Source organism: Tachypleus tridentatus, chromosome 8, assembly GCF_004210375.1.
Source record: "Tachypleus tridentatus isolate NWPU-2018 chromosome 8, ASM421037v1, whole genome shotgun sequence".
In the NCBI taxonomy this organism is placed as follows: domain Eukaryota; kingdom Metazoa; phylum Arthropoda; class Merostomata; order Xiphosura; family Limulidae; genus Tachypleus; species Tachypleus tridentatus.
The window spans coordinates 113,855,158-113,873,194 of NC_134832.1; the positions used below are offsets into that span (position 1 = coordinate 113,855,158).

At 34.2% G+C, this 18,037-nt stretch overlaps 1 protein-coding gene across 1 annotated transcript in view; it reads left to right on the plus strand.

The window, feature by feature from the left end:
• LOC143223243 (peroxidase-like) overlaps positions 1-18,037 on the plus strand; it is a 47,643-nt gene that overhangs the window by 15,060 nt on the left and 14,546 nt on the right. The window contains exons 2-8 of the mRNA XM_076450936.1: positions 385-597; positions 840-928; positions 8,273-8,375; positions 8,923-9,140; positions 11,316-11,489; positions 16,490-16,657; positions 17,140-17,241. Coding sequence (XP_076307051.1) covers positions 385-597; positions 840-928; positions 8,273-8,375; positions 8,923-9,140; positions 11,316-11,489; positions 16,490-16,657; positions 17,140-17,241 — 1,067 coding nt within the window. The remainder of the gene's footprint in view (positions 1-384; positions 598-839; positions 929-8,272; positions 8,376-8,922; positions 9,141-11,315; positions 11,490-16,489; positions 16,658-17,139; positions 17,242-18,037) is intronic.

The window sequence follows — 18,037 nt, forward strand, 5'->3', positions numbered from 1 at the left end:
GAAGGGGTCCTAGACCTATAACTTCTAAATAAAATACATTTTGTTTTATGACGTCAGTCCGCGTATTTTTTGAACAGACCTCGTAGATAGCCCTCGTGTAGCTTTGCGCGAAATTCCAAAAAAAAAACAACAAAGAAAGCTTATTCGTACATTGATATAAAAGGAAATCTGGACCACTACTATGTCTACTGTATTCCTGGCAGCCAAATAAATCAGTATTGCCCGAAATTCCTCATCGGCACAGAATACTGCAGACGTAATTTCTTTGATATATTATTTCATATTCTGTCTTGCTTTCATTCGTAAGTTTTAAGATATGCTGTAAGCAAATCAGAAGAGTTCGTGTTCAAAGGAAACTGACAAAATTTTGTTTTCATCTGCCAGGTGTCAACTATATTTCGTATTCTTAGTGCTGCTTTTCTGGAATTCTGCACTGTGCCTTTTAAACAGCATTTCCGATGTTCCTGCAATACCTGGTGAATATCATGACATAACATCTTCAAAGTGTGCTCTGATTCTTCAAAGGACTTCCGTCCAACTTCACGGAAGAACACCAGCGCACTCCTACGGTAGATTCTTTGACTTCCTTAAACCAAGGTGAGAACTAACTTAATATTCTTCTTTCAGATATTGCAAAAATGAAGTAAAAAGAAACATTAGCTCATGAAGGATACAATCAAGTTAACTTGATTACATCTCTGACACAATTTTCAATTATGATTATATTCTAATAACTGTAGTTTTATACTGTTGCTAGCAAAACCTACACATCAGTTTGGTATGTATATAACAAACACATTTAATGTATAAAACCATGTTATGTTTTCATTGTTTTTCAGAGCCCTCCATTTTTCTGGTCCTGTCGAGTCTGTTTGTATTCGATATTCTGATATCAACCGAGCTCTTGCCGAAGCTAAACATCAAATAGGTAACTCAATTAAACTTCCACTATTACGTTCGACAATTTTATTTGTATAAATAAGTAAACATATTTCTTGTCCTGATGTAAATATTTGCTTCAAATGTATGAAAAACTATAAAGTTTGTGTACATAGTTAATTTGTTAGCTAAGCGCAAAGATTCATAATGAGCTATCTTCACTCTGTCCATGGGGGGAATGAAATCCTGGATATTAGTGTTGTAAATCTTGGAACTTACTATTTAAGCTACTAGTCAGCTGGCCAAGTCTGTTAAATTTATTAAACATTTTGATGACATTTTCTTTTGATACAAATTGGTACCATCACTGAATGTCTTCGATATCAGCCCAGTGTTTGAATCAGAGGGGACACCATCTCAGTATTTAATCTTGAAGGTGAATTTCAAGGTCATTTGGATAAAAAACCTAAAAAAAATTGAACTTTTCAACAACTACTATTTTCAGTGTTGTAAACATAACAATTGTTTATATTGCCAAAAGTGTTAAAACAAAGTTTAAAACACGATAACATGTGACCTAGGTAATCGTCATGGTCACTTCGATAAAAAATAACAAAGAGTAGCCGTATCAATGGTGTTATTTTTCACTTTTTTTCATAAGACGAAAGAAGATTGAAATCGACCAGAATATGTTTATCAGTTTGGTACAGGCAGCTTTGGAATTTTTAAACATCTATATGCGTTTCCACAACGTGATAATGTGCTCAAGTTTTCGAAAGTTACATAGTATTCCCTCATCCAAGTCACTCAGTGGGCTTGCAATAGTTAATAATATTGCATGAAAACGCTGATGTTCATTTAAGAGTGCTCTTGAAACATTTGTATTCTATTGTTTCGCATCCACAAGACAAGAGTTCAAAACAAGTGGCTGAAATGAACGGCAGCTTCTTCCATATAACGTTTAATCCTTCAAGTGTTTCTGCAGTGCTTCCAACCTCTATGATAGGTTTGTTGGCTCGGAGCTGTATCTTTTCTTGATAATTTCCTTACATAATGTGTAACTTCATTGCTTCACTAATCGGAAGCAGACTTTGCAAGTCACGTTTGTTCTTTACAAACACTTTGTGATGCATGATGTCCACACTTCTGGGGAAACACTTCCTTACAGTCTACAAACAAATTTTTCAATAACTTAATATGTTTCTTCCCTCCAACCAGTGTTGGGTACTTTAGGAATATCTTCCATGTCAACTTCTGCCACATTCAGCAAGTGAAAATGTTGTTTCCGATACTGTTAGAGCATGAAATCTCAGGATATTGTTGATGACAGCATTGTGCAACTTTGTGTTGATTTCATGGTCAGGATAACATTTTCTCTGTTCGGCTGTGCTTTCACACATCCAGATATGTTTCCCAGGAAGTGGATTAACAGAAGCAGAATATCTGTGTTTCTACAATTCATTAACACCTTTTTGTATACACGATTAAGCCATTCAAGGGAATGTAAAACTAATCGTGTGTCCGCCCCCTAGTCGTTGTTTCCCAGTTTTGATATATCTTGTCTAAGTGTACATTTTCGAGCCTATTTATCAGCGAATTCTCCACCAACTACAAGCTCACACCCACCAGATATTTGTTCAATTTGCTCAGTTACAAAATTACTAAGGTTCTCAGCAATGTCTGCCTTATTCCCATTAGGAACAATGAACTAGCTCTAAATTTGGAACATCATCACTGACAGTCAATTTGCGAAATGGGTTTTGTTTTCTCGTTCACTTCTTAAACCTTGTTAGTACTTTTATGGAATCATTCTGGTATCGATCAAACACCACATCCACACGTTTAATCTCTGTCTGATGAAACTTTGAGATAACTGACTTGAAATATACTCTAGTGTATTCATTAAATGTAGGACAACCATATAGTGTTCCTAATGCTTGAATTAAAACATGTCCATTAATTATGACACAGTTTTCCACTTCGGTATTATGACTAGACAATTGAGATGTAGTTTAAATATCGCGGTTCTTTGTGAGAAGTGAAGTGGCTTTAGATTTAGCAGTGAAATTCATTTCTCTCTTGGTTTTAACCAAATAAATGACAAAGGTGACAATTCATGTTTGAGAATATCTTCCACGTTCACATTACGATCAGCTCGAGATACAACAAACAATTGATGCAGAAGTTGCCTGTTTGCCTTGATGCTTTTATTGTTTGCACTACTTTTCCTAATGACAAATGATTTGTATACAGTTCCAAAGGTTTGGAATTATATCTCTTTAATTTACTGTAGAATGGCACTGATTTGAAAACAAGCCATTAATCAACAAGTTTTTTATGCTGTTCTGCAGATAGGAGGTCTGTTATGGTTCCTGCTGTTACTACATCTCTGGTAGCCAGAGAGTTGAGAAGTGGAGTGTCTGTATCTGAAGACTCTACAGGGCACACATCATCTTCCTCAGGCACATTTTCACGAGAGAAGTGAGAACTAGTTGATTTTTTAGACATATTGGAATTGAACATTTTAAATCTGATTAACTTTGTGACAAGCTTCTGGACAGCATCTCATCAGTACATCTACTGAATTCGAGAGCATCTTTACGGATAGTTATAGTATAATCTTCCTCATTTTTAGTCCATAAAATACTTCCATATCATGCAAAACATGTGACCATTCTGACCAGGTAGTACATAACTTTTCTCTAGTCTAATTGTTTTTGGTGATTCCGATAATACCACTGGAAATTCTACATATCTTATTTATCCTTTTTCATTGCATGATCAAGTGGAACTTCACTAAACTTGTGATTGATCCTCTTAATAACAAAGTCTACAGTGATAATCTCTGTATAAAATTCAAGTGCATGCTTTTCGAATCCTTGTTGCTGTTATGTGTACTGGTTCTCATCTTGAATAATTTATGTGGTCATACACGCAAGCCAGGGTAACATGGTTCTAAATTTTTTTAGATGAAAATTTCTATTGCCTTTTCTATTAGTACGATTAAAAATCTATTGGAATTTCTATCATGTTCGTGTATTTTCTCCAGTACAAAGAATTTGGATTTGAGGAGTGTCCTGGATTGAACTCTTTCGTTTTATCCATGAAACTTGTTTCCTGAAATATTTCTCACAGAGCACCAGTACGTTGTGGAATATCTTCATGGTCTTTATTCTGGGAGCTTTCAATTATTTCGAAAACTTTCTCCCATAGTCCACAATTTACATCATTCACTGGTGATCGATTGTCAAGTTATTCCTTGAGTTTATCCCAATTTATTCTGGAGAGTACCTCATACGGGAGACAATAATCGAGCACAGCGCTGTAATAAGGTGCACCTTCAATCGTAAACTGTGTCGATTTATCTGCGAATAAATCAGCTTCCAACCAGACATCATATAGTCAGAACTCTCAGTGTTAGTCTATTGTATTAAGTAAGATAACGTTTTCATACGTATCTTTATTTCTCAATGTCAACTCTTGCTTTGCTGTTCAGTGGCTGTCCATGGTGAGTGGTGATCTTCATGAATGTGTTTATTACAGTAGTCAAAGTGTCAGCATCATCATTAGCTGCTTGTAAAATATACAGTTCTGGTTTTTTATCTCTGAATTGTCACCACTGATACCTTCATTGAAAACTGACCATGAAGGAACTCAAGTTTCATAATTCATTTTTGAGATTTGCTTTTCCCCTTTCCTCACCATTCTCAAATCATGTATTCACTTGGCATTATTTACCATAAATATAGTGTCTTGCAAAAGTATTCATTCCCCTTGAAAGTTTCTGAATTTTGTTACTTTGTGAACTTGCAGTCATGAAACTTTCAAATGAGACTTTATATTTAAAATGTGCACAATTTACTCCAAATTGAGAAAGCTAAAAAACGATGATATTATGTAAGGTAATATTATTATGAGAATATTGTCAATTGCATAAGTATTCAACTCTTGAAAGGTCACAAAAGTGGTGTTATGGTCTTTGTCTGTGTGTAATCAAAGTGGTTTAGCTTTACTATAGAATAAATGCATGTGTTCAAGCATTTTCAAGCATTCACACAGTGAGGTGACCAGCCATGAAGATCAAGGAACGTTTAAAAAGTCTAGGATAAAGAACTAGAGAAGCTCAGTTCAGGAAAAGGTTACAAGAAAATTTCAAAGTCGCTGATTATACCTTTGAGTGAAATGAAGTCCATCATTAAAAAGTGAAATGTGCTTCATGCCACCCAGTTACTAATAGATCAGGCTGCCCTTTCAAACTGAGCAGCTGGATAAGCAGAAAACTGGTTCTGAATGCTACTATAAAGCCAACACTGAGTTTCAAAGATTTATAAATTTCCATGTCTGAGATGGGAATCAGTGTTCATACATCGACAATACCTCGGTCCCCGCATAAGCTGTCCTGTATGGGCGAGTGGCAAGAAAGAAGCCAATAAAAATAATCTTAAATCTCGAAAGGAGTTTGCATGAAAGCATGTAAATTATACTGTACACATTTCGCAGATCACCCAGCTAACACCATTGCAACTGTCAAGTATGGTGGTGCAGCATAATATTATGGAGATGCATTGTTATCAGGAGAAATTGACAAGCTTGTTAGAATGGAGGGGAAGATGGATGGTGCAGGCAAATACTAGACAAAAACCTGTTTGAGCCAGTCAATAATCTAAAAGTGGGTCGAAAACTCAAATTTCAGCAAAACAATGACCTGAATAACGAGGCCAAAGTCACACTAGCGACATTTCAAAAGGAAAAAAAGAATGTTCTGGAGTGGCCCAGTCAAACTTGTGGAGCAATTCTTCTGAGCAAATTGGATAAAAACTGCACTATCTCATTGTGCAAAGCTGGTAGAGACCTATTTTAAAAGATTCTCAACAATAATTGCTGTCAAAAGTGTTTCCACCAAGTACTGAGTTAGAAGGCTGAATACTTTAAGTAAATTTCAATACATACATTTTCTTTGCAGGTTTTGATGACATTCAATTTGCTCCACACATAATAGTGAGAAGTTTTATCATTAACATTTTGAATAAAAACATTATTTGTATTTCATCATAATGTGACATTATTGGTAGTGGTAAACACTTTTGCAAGGCAGTGTAGACGGCCGAGGTCATGTGGCTGCTTTATCGAGACGGTGAAGTTTTCAGAATGTCTTGCTTCAATGACTTGCTTCAGTAAGTATATATGTCACTGTATTTTCTTCTTGAAGGAGGAACACGTTGCCTTAGCATCATTTGTTAAAATGAAAGGTGTTTTCTCATCAGTTGTGTCATCAAGAACATAAGTACTATCACACAAAAATTAGGTGGCCATGTATGTAAGAAACAATGCCATCAGCAATATAGACGCCTTGTTTTTAAACTTGTCCATAATACAACTGGCAATAGTTGTATCAATTTTGGTACAGTAAAGATGCCAATGGAATGTCCAGCAGAATGAAAGAAGTTAATAAGATTTTGTGATCTTCTTGTTTGGTGAAAAGTTAGGCCAATGCCCACATGCTTTGGAGCCAACTTCTTGTTTCTTGATACAGCATACAATATATCTTGTGCAATATGGCAGCTCCCTTTAGCTGCTTTTCATACTAATCTAAATTACTCTGGTATTCATCAAGATCTGTTGTTGATCTGTTCTTATGAGTGAATAGCTATCACCAGAGTTGTTTCCACAGTCCATTCTAATCTTCGGAGCTGCATGAGTTGTTTCTAGTAATACTGGATCCTGATTCTCAACAAGAAATTCCATATTTTCTTCAGATTTTGGGGATGTGTAAGGAATTTCAAAATGAGAGTTTTTAATAGTAAATTTGCAATAAAGTAGTTAGATTTGTCACTACCTTGCAAGCATATAAGCATCTTACCTCTTAAAAAACGTACAAAGATGCTTGATGATCTAATGTCTTTCTGAGTGATTTAATAAAAAGTTCTTGCTCTGGACATGCAGCTTTGAGGTATTTGGACATCAACTTCTTTATACAGATAAACATATTTTCTTCATGCATGCCTTTTTTTTTATACTTTTCCAAACTTTAGGCCCGATATAATACCCAAACACAGCTCATCCAGGATTCTATCTTGTTTATAATCCTCTTTTGCTTGATCACTAATCTTTCTCACATTCCTCTGGAACTCTACCCAACATTGCACGTGGTGCTTCCCATCAACCAGTCTTAATCTCATAGCAACATCGTTTTGTGCTAACCTTATTATCTTTCCAGATAAACTGAATTCTGAAACACTGTGTAATTGGTTACTGCTTTGTGTTTGACAAAACATGCACAGACTGTGATCAAACGAAGGTTTTATTGTTTGCTTCACTAGCTTTGGGCTCGTTTCTTCAAGTTATTCAAACCCTGCTTGACACTTTGATAAAGATTGCTTTCTCAGCTGTTGCAGCTTGCATTAAGCTATGAATTCAATAGCAAGTTTTATACCATATGATAAGACTCCCTTGCTACAGTTGACTTTCAGAAAATCTAGTTGGACTGTCAGTAATATGACTTGAATATGAATATTTAAGATTTTGTCTTTCTTTGAAAACGTACTTTAATCTAGCTTTTCTAGCTTCTGAGGTTCCTTGCTGTCGTCTTGGCAAATACACTGGAAAAATTTATTTTTTTCCATTCTGCGTTTAGATGCAGTAAGTTGATTCACCTCCATGGTCTAGTTTCATATCAGAGCCTGTAAGAAAACAGAAATTAGTTGTTATAATTACTACAATGATGGAAAGAAACAATGCAAATACAATACAAACGATAACAGAAACAATATACGTGTCATTATACAAACGTCAAAAAAGTGTTAAAATAGCTTATTTTGTAGTATTTTTACCATTGTAACCTCAAAAACGATGCTCAAGATTAAATACTAAACTAACATCTGCAACACTATTTGATTATTTTGAGTTAAATACAACACATCTAGATTTGATATAAAAGTAAGGAAGCAAGTGTGTAAAAAAAAAAAAATTGGCTAATTATTCATTAAAATATCCTTCGCGGTCAAATTGGAGGATGATATCACCTTTTATTGAAAATGTTAGGTCATAGAGAAGACATCTGTGAGGAGTAATAACTTATTTGTTCTGAATTTCGCGCAAAGCTACACTAGGATTATCTGCGATAGGTGTCCCTACTTTAATAGGTGTAAGACTCGAGGGAAGGTAGCTAGGGATCACCATTTACTGGTGCAACAGAATTCGAACCAGCTAGTCTCGGATTGCGAGCCACCCTCTTTAACCACTTAGCCATGTCGGACCTCCAACGACATCTAATAAAAAGTGAATCTAAAGTTTTTGATCGGCGACTATACTGGAAGACAGGTAATTAAGATTATCACTGTAAAAGCCTGACTATTTTTTACATTTTTTATTTTTCTTGGTCTTTCTCACCCAGGCTACAGACACCCACCCACAATCAACTCTTTGGAACCGCATCCAGCTCATATCGATAAAACAGGAGAGTTGGTGCTGGCCACAACCCGACTAATAGCCAGACAGTGAGTACTGTTAAATAAGCAGTTAACTCTACATTAACTGCAAAATAAAGTTGATTAAAAGAAGCTTTAAAGTCCAACTTTTGGAAAGGAACATTCGTAAATTTCTTGTTAGAGAGCTTACGAGATTTCTGATAAATGCCTTAGATAAATAGCTAAGTTATTTCTCATCACTGAAAAAAAGAACAGTATGAAAAGAACAAAAACGTTAAATGTTTTTATCTTAGTTTTTATTGAATGTGATAATGTTCTGGTGTCTCAGCGAATGTTAAATAAAAGTGTAAAGTCAGTTAGTTTCGTTTAAATTATTTTTCCTGATAATAGCAAAAATTACTCTTAGTTTTCAATCAGTTGTAATAAAATTTGGAAAGGTTAAATATTATTCATAGGTTCCACAAATTGAGCAAAGTTATTTAAATAAGTTTTGAAAATATGTCAAAGCTTCAAATTAAAGTTGTTACAAATGTAGAATATTTGTTGAAACAGTTATTTATTTTATTTTACTTTATTTTTTCTCATCCACTAATTTTGAAGACTATTTTTTATTTAGGTTCCAGCTTTCTCGAGATGAAATCATTAACGCTTTGCCAATGATTGACACCTCTCGCACAGACATCTGGGAAATATGCCCCGCCTACTTGAAACCGCTTCCTTGCACAATGGAAAGGTATCGGACATACACAGGAGTGTGTAACAATATGCAACACACCAGCTGGGGATCAACTCACAGCTCTTTTGTCAGGCACCTTCCTCCTGCTTACAGTGATGGTATGTTACAAAGACTTCCAACTTGGGAATAAAATCTCCTGCTTTTATAAAGTAATGTACATGATAATAATAGTTAGCCGGTCCGTTACACTGCTCATAACTTGAAAGGCTATTCCAGTGTAAAAACTAATTCTTACCAACAGGATCTATTATGCAACTTATATACCGAGGACTGTACAAAAACAACATCAAACATGCTTGCAGCTGCTCTGCCCAAAAGTGGCATCAAATGAGAACTTGGGGGGCTGTAGCTACCCCAAAATTTGCTTTAGTTTCCATTAGGGTGTCCACATATTGTTGGCAGAGTCCAATTCTCAATGTTCTGTCCGGCCCATCTAATCCTCTCTGTCCCCTACATACACATAAATATCACGAAACACCTCAGTGGCACAGCGGCATGTCTGCTGAATTACAACGCTAAAAACCAGGTTTCGATACCCGTGATGGGCAAAGCCCACATAGTCCATTGTGTAGCTTTGTGCTTAACTTCAAATAAACAAACACATGTGGAAAATATTGACATTGCTCCTGACTCTGCCAATAGAAATTATCCAAAACAGTTTATTTCTGAACATTGGGGTTTGGCTCGTAAAACATTACTAAATCCTTGGTGATAAGATTTGTGCAACATTAAGGTAACATTAATGAACAATTGATGAATGGATAGGATCATATAGGAAAGGAAATTTATAAAAAAGTTTCAGTAAAAAGATCGGTGTTTAGAACATGTTATCCATTATACACTTCAAAGAGGAGACGTTCTCAATGAAACAGTCATCATGAAAGATGGGACAACACCCCGCATTGCACACTCTCTTAAGGCATTGTAAAGTCTTGCTTTAGGGATCAGGCAGTGAACGACTTTTTCCACATAAGCATGGTCATCAGGGTCTTCAATTCTCACTCATCCTCACTGATTTTTGTTTATGGAGTCACCTCAAGCCTTGATTTAGCTGCTATACTGACATACTTGAAAGATGTACGACGGAGACAGACACCAAGTGTCTGACGTACCCGTTCAATGTATGGAGAAGACATAAAGAGCCCGGATATGTTGACTTTTTGTCAACTAATTGTTTGAAGTCTGTCAGTATTATTCAGCTGTTTATCTCATTGTTTCTAGAATGAAAGCAATATCACGCACAAATAATGGTTACACTAATCATTGTTAAAATTTTGGAATCAACGCCCTCTGGTGATAATTACTTTGATATTGAACTCGTCTTTACCAATTTCCTTTAATTTGTCAACAAATATCATAGCTCTCTGTTGAATAGTTTTCAAATTATGGACGTCAGAATAAGCCCCAAAATAATCGGTAAACAACAACGTATGTTAAAACTTAAGTTGAATTCACCCGTGAATTTATCTAAAATTAAATTTCATCATTAACAACCAAAAAAAAAGACACAGCTTATAAAAGATACTATCTAAACTAGCCTAACCTTAATCGTATGAGTAATGATGATAAAATTCATCATGTATGAAATAAAATCCCTATTAGAACACACTGAAGAATTTAAACATTGTTATTATGAAATGTTTTGGAAATATCTTGTCAACAGTTAAGCGATACGGTTGAAGTATTCAACATATCCATGATATGTTCATGCAAGTAAACACATTTTACAAGTAACAAATTAACCAACAGCTCTCTGACTGCAGTGATGTTGTTAAATTTTAACACCAATCAAAACAAATCACAATTCAAGACATAACACGAATTTAAAAACAACAACACAATTGTTTAGAAATTTATATGTTGTTTAGTTACGCCGTAGTTATGGTACTACACAAATATATAGCATATTTCCCCACCGACATGATAAAAGTACCAACACAGGTTAAGAGATCAAAACGCCTCCCATATCCAGAACCCAGCTAAGCAGTATCTCGAAATCAAATCTCTTTAGGTTATAGTTTTTACATCTTCAGGAAATGTGTAACTGTATAGGACGATGTGTAACTCTTAATTTTTTATAAGTCAGTAATAAGTTAAATTATTGTCCACATTTTTTAAATAACCTTGGTGACTTGAAAGATAATAATCTTATTCAAGTATTCAAGAAAATAAAGTTTCAAGTCAATACTTCCGGCAAATAGACATTGTCAAGATACTGAAATTAAACCATTGTTGTTCACCAGTCTAACAACGTCTTCTGTTACTGTGTTTAGGGATATCTGAACCTCGTGTTTCTGTTGTTGATGGAGGCCCTCTTCCTCCAGCCAGAATGATCAGTGCTTACATTCATCGTGACTATGATACTCCCTCTGGTGACCTCACCGTCCTGTTGATGTCATGGGGTCAGTTTATTGACCATGACATGACGCTCGCAGCAGCACCTAGAGGTAAGTCAGAAAACTGTTTAATATTTTACGTTCTCGACAAAAGATTTTTTTTCTTTTGCATTTAAAAACATAACCAGAAATTTTAATAATACAATCATTTTATATTGATCAAATGGATTTAAGTTACAATTTTCTTAAGACCCAGTTGATGCTGACAAAATAAAAATTATGGTTAAACATCTTAAAATGAAGTTATGTGAAAGAGTGTTAAATAGTAAAGGTTAAAACTAGTCATGATCATATTAGCTGGATTGTGTTATATGTAAAGCCTAATTTATGACATCAGACTCATAGTTTTACATAAACAATTAAATTCACATAATTATAGCTACAACGATATTCATTTTATAGCAGGTTGAGTGCATTATACTAAAAGGATCTAGGCAGCAGGACAGTAAATCACGTAACAGACACAATCGATATAAAGTCGCGGTAAAACAGCATGTATCAGAACTATATTTTAAAATTGTTTGACATTTCGTAAACTGTATGATCCCATCGAAAGTTGATCGCTTTTGGAAAGGGTATGTAAAGTCCAAAATATTCAAACACTTTGGTCATAAACATGTGTTCAAACCGGAAATTTAAGTTTACCAAGAAGATATCTCTTATAATTATTCTCCTATTCAAAGTCCTTTGTAAGGCTGGAATAAAAGACCTATACGTTTAATAAGTTGCTGTGTTTTACAATTTTTTTATATATCTGAATATATTCAGTGATTTTATTAACAACGTCATAATATCTTTTCACAAGGAAAATATTTGTATTGGAAAAACAGCCTTCAAAACAGCGTATCCACAATATTTAATTTTTAATTACAATAAAAATATTAATCGCAAGAATAAAACTCCTATCTACAGATTTATGTAGGGAATACAAATTAAACTTAATGATAGAATTTTAACGTGTATCTAAAACTATAATCTCATTACAGAATACCCAGAACTCGAGATGTATTACTATTACAGCCTTGACACAGTAACGTTTCTCGTTCATAAACTTATTAGAGTGAATCGCTTTGATTTAAAACAACAATTTCGTAGATCTCCTCACACTTCTTGTACATAACACATCCATACTTCTCACAAACAGAACTAACTTTGGAAAATATTCTTTAAGACACACATTCGAGAGATTAACACATCAATATTCCTTGCCAATAAGCTAACTTGGGATAAAATTATTTTGTGCAAACATTTGAGCGAATGTTGTTTAATTTAAAGAGAGGTATATCGTTGGAATACAAAGACATATTTAAATATTCTTTATTATAGTTCTGCTGCAGATCTACAGCGAAATGTTTAGGCCTACTCTAACTACACTCGCTGATGTACAGCTGCTTTATATTAAACTGTTTAAGAAATATTAAGCACTAAAGCTCATTGGCAGAGCATAAAGACACATTGAGGCTTAAGATGCACAGCGAAACATTAAATCGGACTGCATTTATTTATTTTAACAATCCTATCAGCAAATTCATTATGAATTTCAACAAATTGTGCAACTGTACAGGGGAATTATTTTGTTTAATACTTGGGTTCATCAGCTAAGTCTTCGAGTGGATCAGCGATAAGTCTGAAGGCTTATAACGCTAAAATCCGACAAACAACACGTTGTGTAGCTTTGTGCTTAACAGCAAACTAAGAAACTAACAAAAATCATTGGCTAAGTTAGATACACAGCATCTAAATATCGAGAAATTTAATATCGTCACCAGCTTCACATTCCTATTGTAAAACTGCTCACGATATCAATTGTTATCGACTAGTTGAGTCCTCATTTCTTAATTTTCGTTATATCAAATAGGAAAAAGTTTGTTTAAAATCGCCATATCTAATCATGGTCCGGTGGTTAAGGCACTCGCGGATTCGAATCCTCGTCACACCAAACATGCTCGCCATTTTAGCTGTGGGGCGTTATAATGTGACAGTCAATCCCACTATTCATTGGCAGAATAGTTGTCCAAGATTTGGTGGTGGGTGGTGATGACAAGCTGCCTTCCTTCTAGTCTTACACTGCTCAATTAGTGACGGTTAGTGCAAACAGCCCTCGCGTAGTTTCGCGCGAATGTCAAAAACAAACAAACAAATCATATCAAGCATAGAAAGATAGCTTACAATGTAGATGATTAAATCTAATTTGTTTCCTTCGGCATATAACAACTTGCAAATACTAAAGTTCATAATATTCAAGATAATTGAAAAGCATATAGTTCGGCAATATGGTTTTAATTTAACTATTTTTTTTACTTTGGAGTATTATAACAGACTATACACTTCTTTGGCAAGCTAACAAAACGTTATGCGCCACGGACAAGTTATGCGTAACGTTTCTCCTTGTTCTTCATTTGAATAACGATTCTCAAGCACGCACGGTATGTACGCCTTGACCTATTTGTTTTTTTTCCCTAATCTGAATTAGTATAACAAACATAATACTTTAAGCAATATTGGAATATTTTGATGATGCATTCAGGTGGCAACCTACTCATAAATAAACCTGTCTGGCGTCGGAAGTTCTACGTTACACTAGTTTCATGGCCACGTGATGAATGTGTGCTTTACTTGGCAAATATCCAAGCTACGAAATACACAACGATGCTCTAGTTTTTTTGTATGAAACTACGCAATGATATACATACATATATATATACATGCAATCTGTCTTATGCGGGGACTCGAATCCCAGATTTTGTGTTGTAGTTTCGTAAACTAATCATTAACCCATCGGGGACCCACCTAAGAATATAGCCATCTGAACTGTGTATTACGCTTTAGAGTATGTTTTTACAAAGTTTTAGTGTTTCAATGAATACTTTTAAAGTTCAAACTCTAAAATCGCATATGTAATTTCTATGTTTATGAAAAGTTGCAGTTCAAAAAGCGTTTCTAGTAATTAGAATAATTTTTGTTTGTTTTTCGAATTTCGCGCAAAGCTACACGAGTGCTATCTGAGCTATCCGTCACTAATTTAACAGAATAAGACTAGAGAGAAGACTGTTGGTCATCATCACCCACCGCCAACTCTTGGGCTACTCTTTTACCAACGAATAGTGGGATTGGCTGCATATTATAACGCCCCCACGGCTGAAAGCTCTAACATGCTTGGTGTGACGGGGAGTTGAACCCGCGGATTACGAGTCGAGTGCCTTATAAACACCAGGCCATGTTATTAGGATAAAAGAGCCATACAGAGTGTTTTCCAAGTGGATTACCATATTTTAAATCAAAAACCTCCAGTGTTTCGTTACTTTATTGGCTAAGAAAATAATTTTCATGTAGTACAGAGTCTACATTTTTAGATTCTAAGGTAAACAAATGCATAACAATAAATAACAAAGACTGTTTTTATTCTTACATAGGACCACTTAATGATAATAATAGTTTTAGTTTCTTTAAGTTACTTATGAGATATTTTAAAATTGCTAGCAAATAATTCATGAATGTGTTGAGGAAGTTTCCACTCTTGTAATGGTTGTACATTATTATAATAACAGGAAGTATTCGATTGTAGAACCATTACCTAACTATTTGGCATGTATGTACCGGTAAAATACATTAATACAAAGTTCAGAAATGTATACTAGATTACGTAGAATAGAACCACAAGTTTTCGTACTCAGAACATAAAGAGTGTATTTAAAGTCATTCGGTGTTTCATGAAGAAAATTTGTCAACATTGAATGAAATACCTTCATTACAACTTGCTTTACTTCCTTCCTTAACTGTCTCTGTATATATTTCATTGTACTTTACAAGTCACTACTTACTTGATAATTAAACTACCTTTTGTTCATTCATTACCCATGAATTACATACAGCAGGAGATTTCCAAACTTTTACAGCTTAAGGACCACCTCTTTAACCAGACAATTTTTTTATTGTTCTGCGACCAACTCCATTATCTCTTTGGAAGAAACAGTTTTCACTCACAATTTAGGAACCGCTAGCATAGAGTATTCAGGGTTTACCCTAATTCTTAGCTTTATGTAAGGTATCGATACAATCTGTACAAAAGGGGGATATATTTATGTTGCCCATGCATACTGGATAACAATAAAGATAAAGGGGACAATGTTGGCACTGCTCTTCCAACTGTGACGATAAATTCACTGAATCATTGGTTAAATCATCCGCTCTGTTTACCCGTGAGTAAAAGTGCACAGCACAAAACAATCGTTAACCACATATTTTCAGATAAATTATCATTTGTGAAGAAATTATTTTAAAACAAATCCTCATAACAATTAGAGTAAATCAATGTTTTACTTTTTGTGACGTCGTAGTACGAAATGTGGAATTCAAGTCGACTGATTTGTTACATTGAACCTAATTTATGTTCTTATATTAAAAACAAAGTGAAAACATGGACTTTGTTTGTATAGTAAACGACGGATGAAGATAATTATGACTGCATTAGTTATTTGTACTTATGAAGTAAGAAATGAAAAACAAGATACAAGTTGTTATATATATATAAATTAACAAATCTAATAAAACTAAGTATCCTAAAATTATAAGATCATTTGACAAGAAATGTTTTACGTATAAATTATTTTTATTGAACATTACAATGTGATTAGAAGTTTTACGATACGAAAATCGTAAAATTATGACAGGACTAATGCATGAATAAAGTAAAAAAACAAAAAAACGTAATAATATGGCAAGACGTGTCTTCAGTATGACGTATAAAATACAGTAACGTATAAAAATAATTTTATGTAGATTACCAAACATGAGTCTAACAAGAACTGCCTTGAGTATAAAGTAACAAATATAATGTGTCAAGGACTAACTTGTATAAAGTAAAACAAAATAACAATGTAACAGAAACTATCTTAAGTACGAAGTAATATACGTAATAATGTAACAAGAACTCCTTTATGTATAAAGTAACACATGTGACTTTATTATTCTTTACGTGATTTAGAATATGAAAAATACAAGTTTCAAATAAAGAATAAACTAAAGCTAGAAATCCCAATTATGCACTTCAGATGAGAACGAACTGGATTTTATCTGTTGTGGAATCCCTAAGGAACATCAACATCCAAACTGTATGACTATTGATATTCCTCCTGGTGATCCGTTCTATGCTCATTACGGAGAGACATGTATGGAATTCAAACGTGCTCTTGCAGGTCACAGACCTGGATGTGCTCTCGGTAGGAAGTGCTTGATCAGTTTGTTATTACACATTGTTATTGACAATAAGGTTAACTCATTAAGTGTAATGTACTGCTGTTGATAATGGATCAGATAATGTTTTTATATTATCATTGTTAATTTGATAACGAATAAGATAGGCCGTATCCATTGTTACACTGAGCTCAGTTCATCAACATTTTGAGTACTTTCGGTAGTGTAAACACTGACAAAAATTATAAAAAACAGTATTTGTTAAAATAACAATTTAATTGTGATGTTTTCCAAAAGTAAACTTTTTTTAATAAATAAATAGCTAACTTTTAGAAGTCCTGTAAGAGTTGTGTATATTTTCAGTATTTAAATTACGAGTCTAGCGACTTCTTCCTTAGTTCAGTATCATAACATTTTAGACAGAAATAATCAAATCAACTGACACACGTTAGAGTAACGAGAATAAGCCTTAGTTTGATAATTTGAATGTGTCTTTGTTTACTTAAAGGTCCAAGAGTGCACATCAACCTCCTTACACAATCACTGGATGCTAACTTCTTGTATGGATCAACAGAAAAACTAGCCAAAGAACTCCGACTGGGTCGAGGAGGTAAGTTTCATAAAACGAACAGAAAATTTAAATAAAAACTTCTGATAAGATATGTGTGTATATATACATACACACAAGAAGTGTGAATCTTAAAACAAGCAGTAAAACTAGCAAAATTGTTAAAACCACAAAGCAATAGAGACAAGTAAAACTAAAACTAAAAGAGAATTCTAGGTTGAATGGAATACGTCGCCCGTACTGCCGTACAGGAAATAAAATTTAGTTATACAAAATAATGTACTTAAAACTATTCTTTCTTGTTCTGAAGACCTCTAATGAACAAGTAAACAATAACGTGATTATGATCACTATTACTGCACATGCTATCAATTACTGAGTTACGCTTTGTATATACTATAACACAGAACATTTAAGAACTCCAGCTCTGTATTTTAAAACAAAGATATAAGCCCTAATTGAAACACCAGTAACTTTACGGACTTACAACGCCAAAATCTGGGGTTTGATTCCCCGCAGTAGATACAGTAGATAAGCCCATGTGAGTTTGCTTTAAAATAAACAGATAAACTAGTAGGATTGACGTCTTATCACATAAAGTCTGTCAGATTAAAAACAGAAAAAAAACTAGCATTGGACACGGACTTGGTAAATATGTTTGAAAGAAATATATTAAAAGAAATAGAAACGTTTGGTGAGGAACCTATTAATAAAGAAATTCAAAATTGCAATAACCAACTTTTATAGTAGGAAAATCTTAATTTTACGGATAACAACGTTTCCATTCATAGTACTGAGTTATCGTCAAGTAACACTTACATTCAGTAAAGCAGTTAGA